The sequence below is a fragment of the Pelodiscus sinensis genome, chromosome 19 (assembly GCF_052426305.1).
Source record: "Pelodiscus sinensis isolate ZL-2025 chromosome 19, ASM5242630v1, whole genome shotgun sequence".
Lineage (NCBI taxonomy): Eukaryota > Metazoa > Chordata > Testudines > Trionychidae > Pelodiscus > Pelodiscus sinensis.
In genome coordinates, this window is record NC_143070.1 from 8,017,824 (window position 1) to 8,034,607 (window position 16,784).

Below are 16,784 nucleotides of genomic sequence, written 5' to 3' on the forward strand. Positions count from 1 at the left end.
GGCGGGGCTCACTGTCTCCCCCGGGAAGGGGTGGGCGCTGCCTGGGGGCGGGGCTGGGCTTCTGCGCGGGGAGAGAGTCTCAGCGGGAAGGAGCCTGGTTTGCGCAGAGCCCTGGAGCCGGGCCGCGAGCGGAGTCACTTGACCCGCTGTGCGCACGCGCGGCCTCACGCTCCCAGCCAGTCCGCGTCGCCCCGGCCGGGTTTTCCAAGTCACTCCCTGTCCCTGCTCAGGCCCCGCCCACCCGGCTGCGATTGGCCCCAGCCAGGGTAATCCCCCCCCCCGCCCCCTCCCGCGCCGCAGACAGAGGGGAGGTGCCAACCCCCTTCTCCCTCCCGACGCTGCCGCGCGGCCTGAATTCTGAGCGAGCGGTTGGTGCCGTTACTCGCCGCGCGGCTACTTCCGGTTCCGGCAAGGCGGGGTGTGGGGGGGGGGTGTGGTGAGGTGAATCCCGCCCTGCGGAGCCGCAGACTCTGCCCTTAGGGAGCCTCCCGATCGGGGGACACGCTCCTGCAGAGGGGCCCGCGGGGCACATGGGCCCAGCGCCCTGGGGGCTGGAACCTTCCCTGGGGCGGCTCCGCGCCCCCCCCCCCAGGCGGTTTCCTGCAGCGACCCCTGCGAGAGGGTCCGCCCCGCCCCTCCAGAGCCTCCCTCCATTTTTCTTGGGCCCCTCTTCCACGCCCCCCTCTCTCCCCCAAGACGGCTGCCAAATTTGCAGCCGGTCTGTTTTCGAACCGCGCCAAGAGATCGCCTGCACGCGCTCGTGCGCTCGTGCGATACGTTTCCTCCCCCCGCGTGTCCCGCCCTGGCACCAAGTGGCGGGACTGTCTAAGCCCGTTAGGCTACGTCTACACTGGCACCTTTTTCCGGAAATGCTTAAAACGGAACGGTTTTCCGTTATAAGCATTTTTGGAAAAAGCGCGTCTACGTTGGCAGGCTGCTTTTCCGGAAAAGCACTTTTTGCGGAAAAGCGTCCGTGGCCAATGTAGACGCGCTTTTCCGCAAAAAAGCCCCGATCGTCATTTTCGCGATCGGGGCTTTTTTGCGGAAAAGACTACTGTGCTGTCTACACTGGCCCTTTTCCGGAAAAGGACTTTTGCCCGAATGGGAGCAGCATAGTTTTTCCGGAAAAACACTTGACAATTTTACAGTAGATCGTCAGTGCTTTTCTGGAAATTCAAGGGGCCAGTGTAGACAGCTGGCAAATTATCCTGGAAAATCAGCCACCTTTCCGGAATAAGTGGTCAGTGTAGACACAGCCGTAGAGAGTGGGCAACCCCAAGGGGCCAGCCTGTGTTCCACCCTGGTCCCGCGGCCCATCGGGGACATCAATTGGCGGCTCCTTCACGGAGCCATGGGCTCTTGGCATGGTTCACCCCCTGTCTCAGACACCTGGCCCTTCTGCAGCATGAGGGACAACCTAGAGCACGCCTATCTGGAATGTGCCACGTTGCAGCCCCTATTCCAGCTCCTCCAGAACCTGTTATTGACGTGCTGGCTGCACTTTTCCCCACACCTTTTTATTTCTGCACACCCCGTTCGTGGCCCCACAAAGTTGCTTAACCTCTTCATCAACCTCCTCCTGGTCCTGGCGAAAGCTACTATATATAATACCAGGAGGAGGATGCTAGGTGAGGTGCTCTGCAACTGTGGGGTCTACTTCTGTTCCTCCCTTATATCATGTATTTGGGCAGAGTTCCTCTGGGCGGCATCCACCGGCTCCATCCACAGCTTTGAGAAGCAGTGGGCGCGATCCAGAGTTCTCCGCTAAGTGTCCCTGTCCAGTTCCCTTGTTCTAAACCTTTGACCTGCACTCCTTGACCCTGTTTTTTATTAGTTGCCCCAAGTAATCAGTTGAGTCCCAGGTCCAGTGGTCCCTCCCACAAAGCTTTTAGAAGTGGGCAGGCATGGATTTGGCTTTCGGGCCCAGTGGCAGCTGCTGGTCCTGCCCCTGACTTCTGCTTTGCCCCGCTGTGGCTGTGGCTGTGGAGCCAGGCTCAGGTCCAGGGAAACCTTGTTTGTGGGGTGGCAGCTGCTGGGTGCGTGGCTATGCCTGGCTCGTGGCAGGAAGGTGGTTTTGAGGGGCAGAGGACTGGGGGGGTGTTGGGTTTTGAGGGGCGGCAGCAGTAACTGCAGCAGTGCAGCATCCGTTTACCTGCCCTTGCCTTGCTTACTTGGCACTTGCAGGGAATTCGTGTGGCGGGGGCGGAGTCTGTCAGTGGAGCACACGCAGGCTGTGGGGGAGGGAACGGGGGGGCTGCAGCTTGGCTTGTGGGAGTTGGGGGGGAATTGGCACAGCTCAGCTGGGGGAGGGGACAGGAGGCAGCAAAGCTGGGGAGGCTGCAACACAGCGTGAGGGAGTTGGGGGGATTGGCCAGGCTGGGGAGGGGTTGTGACCCACCATTCTGTGCTGCTTATTGGTCAGGCTTTGGGTATCAGGGTGCACCAGCTGGAGGCAGAATCTAGGGGGAGCTGCTCCAGCTGTGCAGTGGCCATGCCTTGGGCCGGCCTGGTGCTGCCTCGTTTCTTCTCTATTGTTGAATTATAAAAATTCAGATCAATGCGTGTTGCTCCTTGCCTTGGTGCTTCCTAATGCTCACACTGGGCTGAGGGTGGTGGTGGCGGCTGAGAGGGGAGCTGGGTGCTGGCAGAGGGGGGCATACAGAGATGCTGTGAGAGGGGACTGCAGAGTGTGCAGGGGGAAGGATTTGAACACAGCATGAGGAAGGGGCCCTGGCATTAGTGGCGCAGAGATGGGGGCGTTTCTGGCTGGGGCAGGTGGTTGAGGGTGCACAATGGAGGCTCTAGCATGGGCTATGGGTGAGCAAAGCTTTTGGATTTTTTGGTTTTTAATTTGGATTTTTTTTTAAATCATCAGTGCCGTCTGGACCTGCCCCTACATTGCTGAGCTCAGGAAAGTGAAACTACTCCTGTTCCCTAGACCAAAGGCAGCCATGGCTGCAGAGAGCCCCATGGAAAGGCTTTGGGGGGAAGCGACGCGTCCTGTCTCGCTGGAGGATTTCACAGCCCCTGTCACTCTGAAGTGTGGGCACAATTTCTGCCAGGCCTGCCTCAGCCAGTGCTGGGAGGCACCTGACCCTCTCGCCTCCTGTCCTCGGTGCAGAGATACTGTGCAACAGAGACCACTCCGGCCCAAAAGACAGCCAGCAAACGTGGTAGAACTAGCCAAGTGGCTGAGTTTCCAGGCAGCAAAGAGATCAAGATGGGGCAGGATGTGTGGGGAACATCAGGAGGCTCTGAAGCTGTTTTATGAAGAGGATCAAACTCCCATCTGTGCAGTGTGTGACAGATCTCGGGCTCTCTCAGTCGTGCCTATAGAGGAGTCTGCCCAGGAGTACAAGGTACAGAGTTGCTGTCGAGTATAATGGGAAATAACTTTGGGTTTTAATTACAGGCTAATTTCACTGATTGTTACCTGGCACAGGTGTGATACAGCTTTCTAAAGCCTTCATGGTATGAGAAATGTAAAAAGTAAATGCTCTGGCTGTGTGGCAACTTATGTCAAGTCGTTACACATACCTGTTGTGGGAATTTTTTCTCTGAGAGCCTAAATCCTGAAACCCAGTCCTTACTGGTGGCAGGAGGGATTTTTACACAAGATGCTAACTATCAGAGAGGTTTAGATCACAGGAGCTGCTGGCCACTCTATGGGAGTGAGCTGCCTTGGAACTGGAGAAGAGGCGGTTACACACTGTTACTGATTGGATTAACAGCAGTAATAATCTGTCATTTGCCTTATAGGCCCGCAATGATATCTGGGCCCTGCACAACACCCAGCAAGGGACAATCCCTGCCCTGAGCAGGTAATAGTCTAGTTAGTCTAGAGCAGCAAGTTGCTCTTAATCACCAAGCACGTCAGTGATCGAGTTTAGTCCAGAACCCTGGTCTTTCCAGTCTGTCCAAGGCCATAACCACGAGGCTCCACTCCCTCCTGCCCCTCAGCATCACTGAACAGTGATGAAGTGTGGCCCTTAGGAGGGAAAGACGCCAGGCCCAGCAGGGAGAGGAGGTTTCCCACTGGGATGCTGAATTCCTGATCTGCTCCATGAGGGGTTAAACTCAGGCATTGCAGCTGGCACTAGAGGAGGTCGCTGGGCTGGATGCTGTGTGGGACCCTTGAGTTCACCCACAGCAAGGCTCCAGGCAGCGCGGGTCCATGCCAGGCACCACTGGGACTCGATTGGGTTGTAGCAAGAGTTCAAACTGGTTACCTGATGAGAGAATGCTTATCGGTGCCAGTTACCGGTTAAACTCCCTGCTGCCTTGGCAGTGCCCACTTGCCTCAGGCAGCTAATGTCAGTCTGCAACTGTTGGGAGTCTCCACCTGCCAGCGGTCCTTGTGGCCACCCCTGCAGTCCCTGTGAGGGAGCCCCGCCCCAGAAGAGCCCCCATCTGCTACTGGCCCTGCCTGTCACATTGTTTTTAACTTGCTAACTGACTAAATTGTAATCAGTTACACGATTAGTATTTTTAACCCTATTTACTGTCTTAATCCCCACCTGCATCATTCTTTACGAAGTTGCCACCAGTGATCCATCGCTCACCCTCGCAGGTGTCCTGCTGCATCTGCAGTCTACTCCTGTCTCTTTTTCAATGGACAAAGCCCCATCCAGGGCTGAGTCCCTCCTGGTCAGGAACAGCTCCACAAAACTGGGACTTTGCAGCTTAAAGGCAGACAGATGGGTTCCCAATATCTCATGGGGTTTGCCCTGGTGCTCATTTCTGTTTCTTCAGGAAAAAATTGAAACCCTTTTGAAGACTCTGAGAGAAGACAGAGAAAAGCTGCTGCAATGGAAAGCAACGGGAGAGGGGAAAAGCCAGGAGTGTATGGTAAGTGCCTGTGGGTATGAACCGGCAGGGACTGGCAGTGGGAGGATTGTGTTAGGAGGCAGACTCCTATGTGGCTTGGTGAGGTAGGGCTTGTTTGTAGGGCTTGTTTGTTGTAGGGCTTGTTGGTTAGATCCATGTGTAGACAGGCCCTGAGCCTGTGGATAAGTTAATGTTCTAGGGACAGGGACTTTCCCAGAAATCCTCCCCAAGGCTGCTGAATGCCCCAGTGAAGGGCTGTCTGCGGTGTCTGGTCGCTTTGTGCATTAACATGTTTGTTTCTTTTTCCTCCCTGGATATCTCTGTCCATGTGGGACTGAGTCCTGCCTCCTGTGCTCTGGGTCTGAACACCTAGTACCTATCAATAACAGAACATGCTGTCCTGGAAACATCCTTTTCAGAGGGTCACAGCTGCCAAAGGGCTTGTACCCACAGAGTAGAATCAAATTTCACAAATTGTAGGGTTTTCCAAAAAGTTCTGCCTGCTGCGGACTCAGCTCCCCATGAAAGGGCCCCAGCTCCATCTATGTCCCTGACCAGCCCTTTCCCTGTTTTCATACAGAAACAGACACAAAGCAAGAGGCAGAAGATTGTGGCCGAGTTTCAGCAGCTGTTGCAGTTCCTGGGAGAACAAGAGCGACTCCTGCTGGCCCAAATGAAAAAGCAGGAGGAGGAAATTGTGAGGCTTCAGACTGACACTATCAGGAAATTCTCAGCACAGATTTCCCATCTCAGTGAGCTGATCGGGGAGCTGGAGGGGAAGTGTCAGAAGCCAGCAAGTGAATTCCTCCAGGTGAGACTCTGGGAGAAACATCCCAGCTCTCCACACAGGGAAGAGAGGCTCCTGAATCCCAAGCTCTGGGATCCAGTAGTCAGATCTGGGTGTAACTCGGCGTGTGCATTGCTGATGTGTGAGTGATACTTGAGCTCTGCACAGTTACAGAGATATTAGAGATGGCAAAGCCCCATTTGCTCCGGGGGCCCTGGGGCCAGGGCAATGTTTCTCTTCCCCATTTTGCAAAATTTCTTCCCTGGGATCCCCTCTGTGTGTGTCCAATGGAGCTGAGATTCTTTTCTGTCTCTTTTCTCTAGGATGTCAGAAGCACCTTGAGGTACGTGGCTCTCTCTCCTCTCATGTTGCACAACACAGGGAAAGAGCTTGGAGCTGATGTTAGCACCACATCTCCCCAGGGCTCTACAGCCAGATGTTGGATACACATCTCTGAGTTATTTAATTCTGAGGGTTTCACCCTCACACAGAAGACTCTGAAATTCCCCGTTCAGAGGCACAGTCTCAAGTGATTCCTAGAGCTGTCACCTCCCTGGGGACTGGCTGCCTCAGGTCTGTGGGGATGGAACATGGGCCTGTCACTATTGGGCACCATTCAGCCAGGGTAGCAGGGATCAAGAGTCTTTCCCCCCAAGGTCTGTTTAGAGATTGGTATAGAACAAGCTGGGGGGGGGGGAGAGGAGGGGGAAGAGGAGAGTTGGTATCTCAATCTAGTTCCTAGTGGGCAGATTTCTACGGCCCTTCATCTTGAGAACCTCCTGTCCCTCAGCACCTGGAGGCCAAGGAATGAGTTGGGCATGGAGACTCCATTCCCCTTTTGTCCCCCAGCTGGTCTTTTCAAGCCAGAGGTAAAGAACAGTAATGGGACGTTTCAGGGTAACATTGCACAGCGATGGACTGTGTTGCCCTTGCTCTCAGGCTGGGAGAATTCGAGGAATTCTAACCTGCAGGCCTGGTAGAGCTGAGACTCATAAGCCAGAACTTATAATCAGTCAATGAAACACAATCACATGAAATTGTTTCTGTGCAGGTGTGAAACAGGGCAGTTCCAGCAGCCAGAGGAGATTTCTCCTGAACTGGAAGAACAAGTCAGTGGTTTCTCCCAGAAAATGATTGAGCTGTTGGAGACTCTGAGGAAGTTCAAAGGTACCTAGAAGGGATGGAGGAGGGGAAAGTGGTTTAAGAATCTGAGACTATTGAATCTGGCCGATGGAGCCAACCTTCCCCTGCCTCGATTCCCACATGGAGAATGACGGCCCCATCGTGCTGCTCTCCGTAGAGATGCTGAGCGAACAGACCCAACTGCTTGCAACTGGAGCCAGGAGTTTGCAAACTCTGAACCTCCTGTTAGTGTTATGGGATCAAAATGGGTAAAGTTATTGTCATGGCAACATCTTCCCTGAGTGCAGGTCTAGGTTATGACAAGTGGCAGTAAGTGAATGAGAGAAACCAAATGGGAGGGGATGAGGAGGGAAAAGAAAATCTCACTTACAGCTTGTCTCTCCTGGGACGGGTGTGAGGCTGCAGGGATGTTGGTTCCATTGCTGGGAAATGCCTGAGTGAGAGGAAATAGAAGGTTTCAGATTTTTTCATATTAAACAGCTAAGTGTCTGTCTGGTTTCTGATATAATTGAAATGCAGGGTCAGAGTGGGGAAATTGTTATAAATATGAGAGCCTGGAATCTCACCTCTCTTATCCCTTCCCCCACCAGACACTCCACCCTCTGCACTGGAGAGAGCAAGAGAAAAATCCCTGGGAGCTTTCAGACAGGGTGGGTTTGCAGGTGGAGATGGTCTTTAAATGATAAGAACATTCCCATGAAAACATCTTCATGGGATTGTTTTTAAAGTTACCAGCCAAACCCACAGTGACCACGGCACTCACAGCCCTAAATCTAACCAACTGATCAGTTGATCAGTGAGGAGGCCCAGGGTTAGGGGACCTGCAAACCACTTTGAGAAGCACTGGACTGTGGGGTGTGAAGTTAAAGCACACAGAGACAGTTCCGTCAGTCTCAGATTTCACTGCTCAGTTCAGTTTCAATATGGGGTTGGTTTCAAACAATAAATAGGCTGAGAGCTGACTGGCTTCCGCTATATCAGTCTGTTCATGGTGAGAAACTCTGGATCCCCAAGGGCTCTTCAGTAGTGCAGGCCTGGGCAAAATACGGCCCATGGGCCAGATCCAGCCTGCCAAACCACCGGATCCGAACTGCAGATGCTGGGGGAGCCCCAGGCAGGCTCCCTGCTTACTGCGCCTCATCCACATTGTAGGGATAACATATTAATGTATTGAAAATGATTCCTCCAAATGGAAGTGACTCCCCATAATTTGTTCCCCACAACTTAAAGTATTTAGATTTATTATTAATTCTTCTTATTATTATTATTTGTTAAGATTGTTAAATGTTTAGATTTATTATTATTATTGCCCCCTTTAGAATATAATGTATTAGGTAATGTAACTTAGAACTGTTAAAAATATAATCCTATGTAACCAGAAACAGCCCCCCCCCCCCCCCCTCTGTGCTCCAGGGCATGCTCAAGCTTGTGCAAGGGGCTGCTTGAAATTGACATTGCAGAGATACATTGTAACAATGCATTGTCAAGCCACTAACTCTGCTATGGGAGCCAAGCCCTGTAATTGACTAAGGCCATTGTTACTTAATTGAGGCCTGTTCTCTTTAAAACATTGTAACTTTATTCAGCACTCAGAGAATGTTTTAAGCAATACCACCCAGAAACTTTCTGTAACTACAACTCTGATATATGTAAAGTTATTATTACCAGAAACTTTTTGTAACTACAACTCTGATATATGTAAAGTTATTATTATACAAAAACATTGTATGGGAAACATTAAGGAATGTATGTAAGAGAGAGAGAGTGCTTGGATGATGAGTGAATGGTTCTAAGAGGTGCCAGCCTGAGAATACAGCAACAAAGGGCTGAAGAAGGCGTCAGGTGCCAGTGCAACCAAAAGGTGTCAAGTGGAGAAACTGGAGGTCCACCCGATGAGATCACTGATGAGCACCTGGCAGCCACCCTGGAGACATCAGCATGATACAGCAATTTCCATAGACTGGCATAGGAAGAAATTCCTATAAGAACTGGACTAAAAAACTATGGAATCAGAGTCCAAGGTTCTGCTGCCAGCCCACCAGGAGCTTCAGATGCGCATCTGATCAGGACTTCGCTCCCCACTACCATCACTTGTGTACAGAGTACCTGGCCAGTATTCTGTCACAAGCAACTTCCAGGCTGGTAACTATACACAGAACTTGAATGAATGGATGTATGAATGAATGGTTATATATATATATATACACAAGTGTATAAGGGTTAAGTAGTGATAGGAATAAGTAGTTAAACAACGTTGTTTGCTTCTATCTTTTCTTTATTTTTTATTATTATCTTTACAATAAATGTGGCTTTTTGCCTTATCCCCCTCATAAGATCCTGCTTGCTTTTATTTGGTACAACAACATGTCAGTCGGAAAGCATCTGCCAGGCCATTTCTCTTAAACTGTGAGCCTGGAGGGGAGGGGAGAAGACTTCAGGTGCTGTTACCAGCCCCAGCACAATCCTATTAATAGAATCATAGAACCATAGAGCTGGAGGAGACCTCAGAAGGTTGTCAACTCCAGCCCCCTGCTCTAGGCAGGACCAATCCCAACTAAATCAACCCGGCCAGGGCTTTGTCAAGCCGAGACTTAAACACCTCTAGGGATGGAGACTCCACTACTTCTCTAGGTAACCCACTACCGTCCTAGTGAAAAAGTTTTTCCTAATATCCAACCTGGACCTCTCCCACCACAACTTGAGACCATTGCTCCGTGTTCTGCCATCTGTCACTACTGAGAACAGCCTCTCTCCATCCTCTTTGAAACCTCCCTTCAAGAAGTTGAAGGCTGCTATCAAATCCCCCCTCACTCTTCGCTTCTGCAGACTAAACAGACCCAACTCCCTCAGCCTCTCCTCATAAGTCATATGCTCCAGCCCCCTAATCATTTTGGTTGCCCTCCGCTGGACCCTCTTCAATGTATCCACATCCTTTTTGAAGTGGGGAGCCCAGAACTGGACACAATACTCCAGATGCGGCCTCACCAAAGCCGAATAAAGGGGAATGATGACATCTCTGGATCTGCTGGCAATGCTCCTCTTAATGCAACCTAATATGCCATTAGCCTTCTTGGCTACAAGGGCACACTGTTGACTCATATCCAGCTTCTCATCCACTCTAACCCCCAGGTCCTTTTCTACAGAACTACTATTTAACTGATTGGTCCCCAGCTTGTAACTATGCTTGGGATTCTTCCGTCCCAAGTGCAGGACTCTGCATTTGTCCTTGTTGAACCTCATCAGATTTCTTTTGGCTCAATCCTCCAATTTGTCTAAGTCACTCTGGACTCCATCTCTGCCCTCCAGCATATCTACCTCTCCCTATAGCTTAGTGTCATCTGCAAACTTTCTGAGGGTGCAATCCATCCCCTCATCCAGGTCATTAATAAAGATATTGAACAAAACCGGTCATAGAACCAAACATTGGGGCACTCTGCTGGAAACTGACCGCCATCCTGACATCGAGCCGTTGATCACTACCCGCTGAGCCCGGCCTTCTAGCCATCTTTCTATCCATCTTACTGTCCATTTATCCAATCCACATTCCCTTAACTTGCTGGCAAGAGTATTGTGGGAGACTGTATCAAAAGCCTTGCTAAAGTCAAGGTATATCACATCCACTGACTTTCCCACATCCACAGAGCCAGTTACCTCATCATAGAAGCTAATCAGATTGGTCAGGCACAACTTGCCCCTTGTGAATCTATGCTATTGGCCGGGTTCTGGCCAGAAACGAAGCACCACATCCCCCTTCTCTCCGGCTCATAGTTAATCACACACATGTGGCCCTGCAGCCTGTGCCAGGGCGGGGCAGTCTCCCTGGCTGCCTGCCTGAGAAAAGTGCTTGGCTGCTGGCTGAGAGTTACTCAGGTAGGTGTCCTGGCTAGAGCCTGCCTCTAGAACCCCAACCTCTCCCTTCCCCTCCCAACCCTCTACCCTCCTCCTGCTTCCATATATGCAAGAGCTCTCAGTGGTCAGAAACTCCCAGTCCCTTATTTGTCCACTCAGCCACTTCTCTAAAATAAAGTTAGTTTCAATAATCTAATGAGTAGCTGGCCAGCCTAGTGCCCCAGGTCACAACTGCCTCCTTCACCCAAATTCCCTTCCAGACTCCTCTCCCTCCTGCATCCAAGCCCTTACCCCAAGCTCTCTTCTGCACCCTGCCTCCATCCCCGACCCTGCATTTCCTCCATTAATGTCATGGAAGAGTGCCGCCCTTGATCACTTTCCAAAATTTTGGCTACCCATCAAAAATTATTGCCCATCCCTGGTCTAGTGGATACAGCTCAGTGAGAGCCAATAACTGAAAGCTGAAGCCAGACAGTTTCAGGCTAGAAAGGAGGCACAAATGTTTGATAGGGAAGATGATTAGCTGCTGAAACAAATGAGCAAAGAACTGGTGGATTCTCCATCTCTTGATGTATTCAAGTCAACACACGGTGACTTTCTAGAAAACATGCTTTGGGGAAACAGAGCTTTGTGCCTGGGTTAAGCATAATGGCTTGTGCCACGGAGGAGGTCAGACTGCATGACTAAGGATATCTTCTGATCCCATGAATTTTAGGGTCTCATATTGCAAATGCTCAGCAACATGTTTAATAATAAGTATCTGAATAGTTGTATTAACATTATTTAACCCCTCCTTACAAGAGAGATTATAAGTCTCTCTCAGATGAGAGAATCAAAGTCTGTGCTACAAATAAATGGATGAAGACTAGAGCATTTTAAATACAGCAGCCTAAATATAAACACCTACATCCATCCATGTTCAGGCAAGTGAATATGAGGCTTGTTTATCAGAAACACCGGGTGCTCAGAACCGAATCCTGTTGTTACAGGCGCAGGAATAGTTACAGGCGCAGGAATAATGTAACTCAGGCCAGGTGTTGAAAGAAAGAAATGTGGATTTGGGATCTGACTTGTGTGTGCTCTTTTTGGAATATCGAGACTCAACCATTTGCCCAGTATTGCAGGGTCTAGCATGTGTGTCACTAGGGTCAGAGTCTGGGGAGAATGGGGGTGTGGAAAGGATTAAAACCCCTTCTGAAATGTCTCCCATTGCCCTTCTCCCCCTGACAGGCTGCAGAACACCCATGTCTCGCTCCAGTGCAGCCCATGGCCTGACAAACCAGGAACAGGAAATGGCTGTGGCGGAGCGGGTGAGCTTTGAGGAGGTGGCTGTGTATTTCTCTGAGGAGGAATGGGCTCTGCTGGACCCGGGTCAGAGAGCCTTCTACTGGGCTGTGATGCAGGAGAATTATGAGGCTGCAAGCTGGCTGGGTAAGGATTCCTGTCCCCTTGGGTATTAGAGGCTGGTTGGGCTCTGGGGCAGCAAGGTTGTCTTAGTTCGTGGCCCCACTCCTGGGAACTCCCTGTCACCTTGTGCTGCTGCCTCTGTATCAGAGCTTAAAAACCAGCTCCCCATGCAGTCCAACTGCCTGCCACCCCCTCACTGCTGCCTTAGCTACCTGGTCCAAGCTGCTGCAGGGAGGGGAGAGAGTGAGGTGATAGAGGAGGATCCCATGAATCAGCCCCTGTGTGCAGCAACCCAGGTTGGCTGCAGACAGAGGCTGGTCCAGCAGCAGCCCCTGACCATCCGCAGGGAGTCTGAAGTTTCCACAGACAGAGATGAGCCTGTGCCCACTGCGGACAGAGGCTTGTCCAGCAGCAGCCCCTGTCTGCCGGGGGTCCCAGCTCCCCATGGACAGAGGCTGCTCCATGGGATGCATAGCAACCTGTGTCCGTGGGAAGCTCAAGCCCTCCATGGACAGAAGCAGCTTGATGGCAGCCTCCCCTAGCCTCCTTCCATGCTACTGCCTCTGATACAGGGGAACATGCAAATACTTGACAAGATTAACCAATAAGCCTGATCTGTTAATTGTATAGTTGACAACTCCCCTTGTTGATGTTGTACAGCAACAGCCCTAGCTCAGATAACTTTCTCTGCCTCCTTCTGGATCAAGTAGAGCATCCAAGTCAAAGAGCAGGGCGAGCCAAGGCCCCCAGCCAGGAACTTGGTGGACAGAGCCCTTGGGAAGCTAGAGCTCCGCTGGGTCCTTTCTCTCCAAGTCCCAGTGACCTGCCATGGCTCAGACTGCAGCTGACACCTGCCTGTGAACCTCAGTGTCAGGCCTGCCAGCCCTCACTAGAGCTCCCCTTCTGAACAATGTGTTCCTGTCCTGCCCTGAAATGGAACGGTCTGCGAGGGAGACTTAGTTGTACCCTAGAGAGTGCAGCAGAGTGCTCAGCTCTCTTGGGAAATCCCCTCCTACGCGCCCCCAGGTAGCGGGGGATGCACCTTTACTGCAAGTGAGTGTGTCATGAGATCCTGTATCATTCAAAGCCCAGTCTCTGCAAAATGGGAAAGAGGCCTCTCGGACTGGGCAAGTCCGATCCTGGGTCTGGAAGTAGTAATGGCATGAACCTTAATGCATAAGAATAGCACTTGGTTAATTGCTCCCCCATGCAGGATTTCCAGTCTCCAAAGCTCATGTGATCTCCTGGGTGGACCGAGGGGAGGAGCTGCCAATCCCAGATCTCCAGGACTGTGAGGAAGGAGAGATCATCAGACACACCCACATAGGTGAGCAATCAGTTAAACGGACTCAGAAACCAATTTGTGTGTCCTCGTAGCAGGTGTCACTTGTGCATTTTCATTGTTGGACTGCCCCTTTAGCCCTTGATCAACTTCAGTCGGGTGGGGAGGATGGATTGTCTCCTCTGGGGAAGGGTTATGAGGAAGGAGGATGAACTCACTCATGAATATTCAACCTTTCCAGACATTATTTGGGTCTCTTCCCCCTTTTCTGTTCCCCTTTCGGAGTTTTCCTTTCAGCTCAGCACAGAGAATGACTCTTGTCTGGATTCTCTCTCTATTCCAGCAGCTGATGGGATGGTGAGTGAGAACAATGAGGAGAGTCTTCAACAGGACGGACCAGAACAAGTGACTCCACATAGGATGTTACTAGGAAGATCTGAAAAACATGTTTCCCAGAGTTCTGAGCAGGGAGAAACCTGTAAGAGTCAGCATAGCCCAGACAGGCAGCAGGGAAACCATCCAGTGGAAGGACGGGATAAATCCCATCGCAGGAGCAGAAGGGTGAAAAGAAACACGGAAACCATTCAACAGATGATTCCTCATCAAGAAGCACCCTCCGCTTACAGTGACTGTGCAACTCTTATTGAGCATCAGAGAATCCACACAAAAAAGAAGCCTTTCAAATGCTCTAACTGTGGGAAAAGCTTCAGTAGGCGCGCAAGTCTTATTAAACATAGGAGAATCCACACAAGGGAGAAACCCTTTTACTGCTCTGACTGTGGGAAAAGCTTCAATCAGAGGTCAGATCTTGACAGACATAGCAGAGTCCATACAGGAGAGAAACGCTTCAAGTGCTCTGACTGTGGGAAAAGCTTCCGTGACAGGTCAGACCTTGTTAGACATAGGAGAATCCACACAGGGGAGAGACCCTTCAGCTGCTCTGACTGTGGGAAAAGTTTTGGTAGGAGTTCACATCTTGTTAGACATAAGAGAACCCACACAGGAGTGAAACATTTCAATTGCTCTGACTGCAGGAAAAGCTTCTGTTATAGGTCAGATCTTGTTAGACATGGGAGAATCCACACGGGAGAGAAACCCTTCAGCTGCTCTGACTGTGGGAAAAGTTTCAATAGGAGATCATATCTTGTTAAACATAGGAGAATCCATGCCAGGGAGAAACCCTTTTGGGGAAAAAATTGAGTAAGTGTTCAAATCTTAACAATCATCATACAATCCACACAGACGAATCATAAAACCATAGAACACTAGAACTAGAAGGGACTTCGGGAGGTCATCAGTTTCACCCTCTTCCCTACCCTCACAGCAGGACCAACCATCATCTCGGTCTTAGCTCTGTGGTCACCAACCCGTCGATTGTGATTGACCGGTCAATCGTGAGGCATTTGGCCCCTCTTCCGTCCCCCTTCCCCGAGAAGCTCCACTACCTGCCTCCAGTGAAAATTGAGGTAGTGCCAGCTTCCTGCGGAGTGGACAGAAGTCCTGCAGCTGTGCGCAACTTCTGGGGGTTCCAGAAGTGCACTGAGTGCTCCCCTCCCTCAGGTCTGTGGCAGGCTGGGAACTTGCGGCGGGAGAGGGGTGAGTCCCCAGAGGAGGCACATGGGGGCTTCCTTGTGCCGCAGGAGGGGGAGTTGGCCCCAGCGGAAGTGTGTGTGGGGGCTTCCCTTTTCTGTGGGTGGGGGGTAGGGGAGAGTCCTGGGAACAGATTGGTGCAGGGTACTCCCTGCCCCCACTGGCACCCTGTCCCCTGCTGCAGAACCGTGTCCCTTGTCCCCCACTGGCACCCTGTCCCCTGCTGCAGAACCCTGCCCCCACCCCAGCACTCTGTCTCCTGCCCTAGCACCCTTCTGCAGTATCATGTCCCCTGCTCCCACCAGCACAGTTGGGGCACATTAGTGAGACTGGGGGGGGCGGGGTTTGGAGGAGATTTTTTTTGCATCTCCGTTGTGTGGCCCCCACTGACTTTTCTGTGGCCCCCTAACTCATAACAGGTTCCCTGCCCTTCTCATAAATAAAGACAATGCAGAAACGTTTTGTGTTTGACATAGTATTTTATTTAAAAATGAAGCCTGGCCAACAAACCCCTAAATGGGGACAACCCACCATATGGCCACAGCATTATAACACTCCTGCACCCCCCAGACTCTAGATCTGAGCCTATCATACACTGGAACCCCCTGCCCTGGGCCCATCACATACCCCCGTCCAAATTCCTGCACCCTCACAGCCACAAGCCTGTGGCTTGCATAGTACCACAATTCTCCATCTGACCCCAACATTCCCCCTCCCCAGCCAGCATCCCCTTCTCTACCTCCTCCTGCATCCAAATTTCCTCTCAGATCATGCACCTCTCACCCCTTCCCACACCCAAATTCCTCATTCCCACTCCAGAGCCCACACATCCTGTCTCAACCTAGTGAGGGTACAGCTAGACTGCAGGAGTTTCCAAGATTCCAGAGTTATCCCAGAAAAACTCTTCCACATCCAGGGATGCATTTGTTCTTCCACTTTTGTTAGTGGAAGAGCAAACATGCTCTTTCGGTAACCCCTATATTCCTCGTTCCATGAGGAAAAAGGGGGATTCCAAAAGAAGGGGTTTTTCTGACATTTGGTCCAATCTAGACAGGCCAAATGTTGGAAAAACCTCTTCCTACATAAGAATTGGAAAAAAGTGGCAGTGTAGAGTGTATAAGGGCTGGGGATAGCAAGTGATTGACAGGAGAAGAATGGGGGGGGAGACTTGGGGGAAGGATGGGGGTCGATCTTTGCTTGTTCTGAGATTTAAAAAGTGATCTTGGGTGTAAAAAGGTTGGAGACCACTGATCTAGGTCATCCCTAATCAATTTCTATCCAACTTGCTCTTAAATATCTTCAAGGATGGAGATTTCACAATCTCCCCATGCAATTTATTCCTGTGTTTAATCATCCTGACAGGAAGTTTTTCTAATGTCCAAACTAACCTCCCTTGCTGCAATTTAAGCCCATTGCTTCATTCCTATCATGAGAGCACAAGGAGAACAATTTTTTCCCCTCCTCCTTGTAAAACCCTCGTAGGGACTTGAAAACTGCTATTATGTCTGTCTTCAGTCTTCTTCTCCCTCCCCCCCGCCCAAACTAAACAAACCCAATACTTTCTGTGTTCCCTCATAGGCCATGTCTCCTAGATCTTTAATCAGTGTTGCTGCTCTTCTCTGGATCTTCTCCAAATCTTTCTTGAAATATGGTGCCCAAACTGGACACAGTACTCCAATTGAGGCCTAATCAGTGCAGAGTAGAGCTGCAGGCCAACATGATGGACAAGACAGGCAGGCTAATGAAGGAGCCAGGATGCATGAGGGTGGGTTTTGTCCCCCATGTGAGCTGCAGTTGTCTGGGTCAGACAGAGTGGGGCTGATCTAAGGAGAAAGCAGGGACCTGAGCTGAGCTGTGGGCAGAGCCAGGCCAACCAGGCTATGTCTACACAGCAGTATT

At 51.0% G+C, this 16,784-nt stretch overlaps 1 protein-coding gene across 4 annotated transcripts; it reads left to right on the forward strand.

The window, feature by feature from the left end:
* The first annotated feature begins 287 nt into the window (after positions 1-287).
* On the forward strand, positions 288-16,023 carry LOC102460271 (uncharacterized). 4 transcript variants are annotated; one of them, XM_089770784.1, is made up of 10 exons: positions 288-368; positions 2,876-3,359; positions 4,753-4,848; positions 5,408-5,638; positions 5,938-5,957; positions 6,666-6,781; positions 7,348-7,407; positions 11,837-12,037; positions 13,227-13,340; positions 13,642-16,023. In XM_089770784.1, the coding sequence occupies exons 2-10, from the start codon at positions 2,952-2,954 to the stop codon at positions 14,493-14,495; spliced, it is 2,100 nt and encodes a 699-aa protein (XP_089626910.1). In that variant the 5' UTR covers positions 288-368; positions 2,876-2,951; the 3' UTR covers positions 14,496-16,023. The 4 variants fall into 4 exon arrangements, with proteins under 4 accessions (XP_089626910.1, XP_089626908.1, XP_089626911.1 ...); XM_089770782.1 differs by having other exon boundaries at positions 13,639-16,021; XM_089770783.1 differs by lacking the exon at positions 288-368 and adding an exon at positions 1,037-1,628 and having other exon boundaries at positions 13,639-16,021.
* The last annotated feature ends 761 nt before the right edge of the window (positions 16,024-16,784 follow it).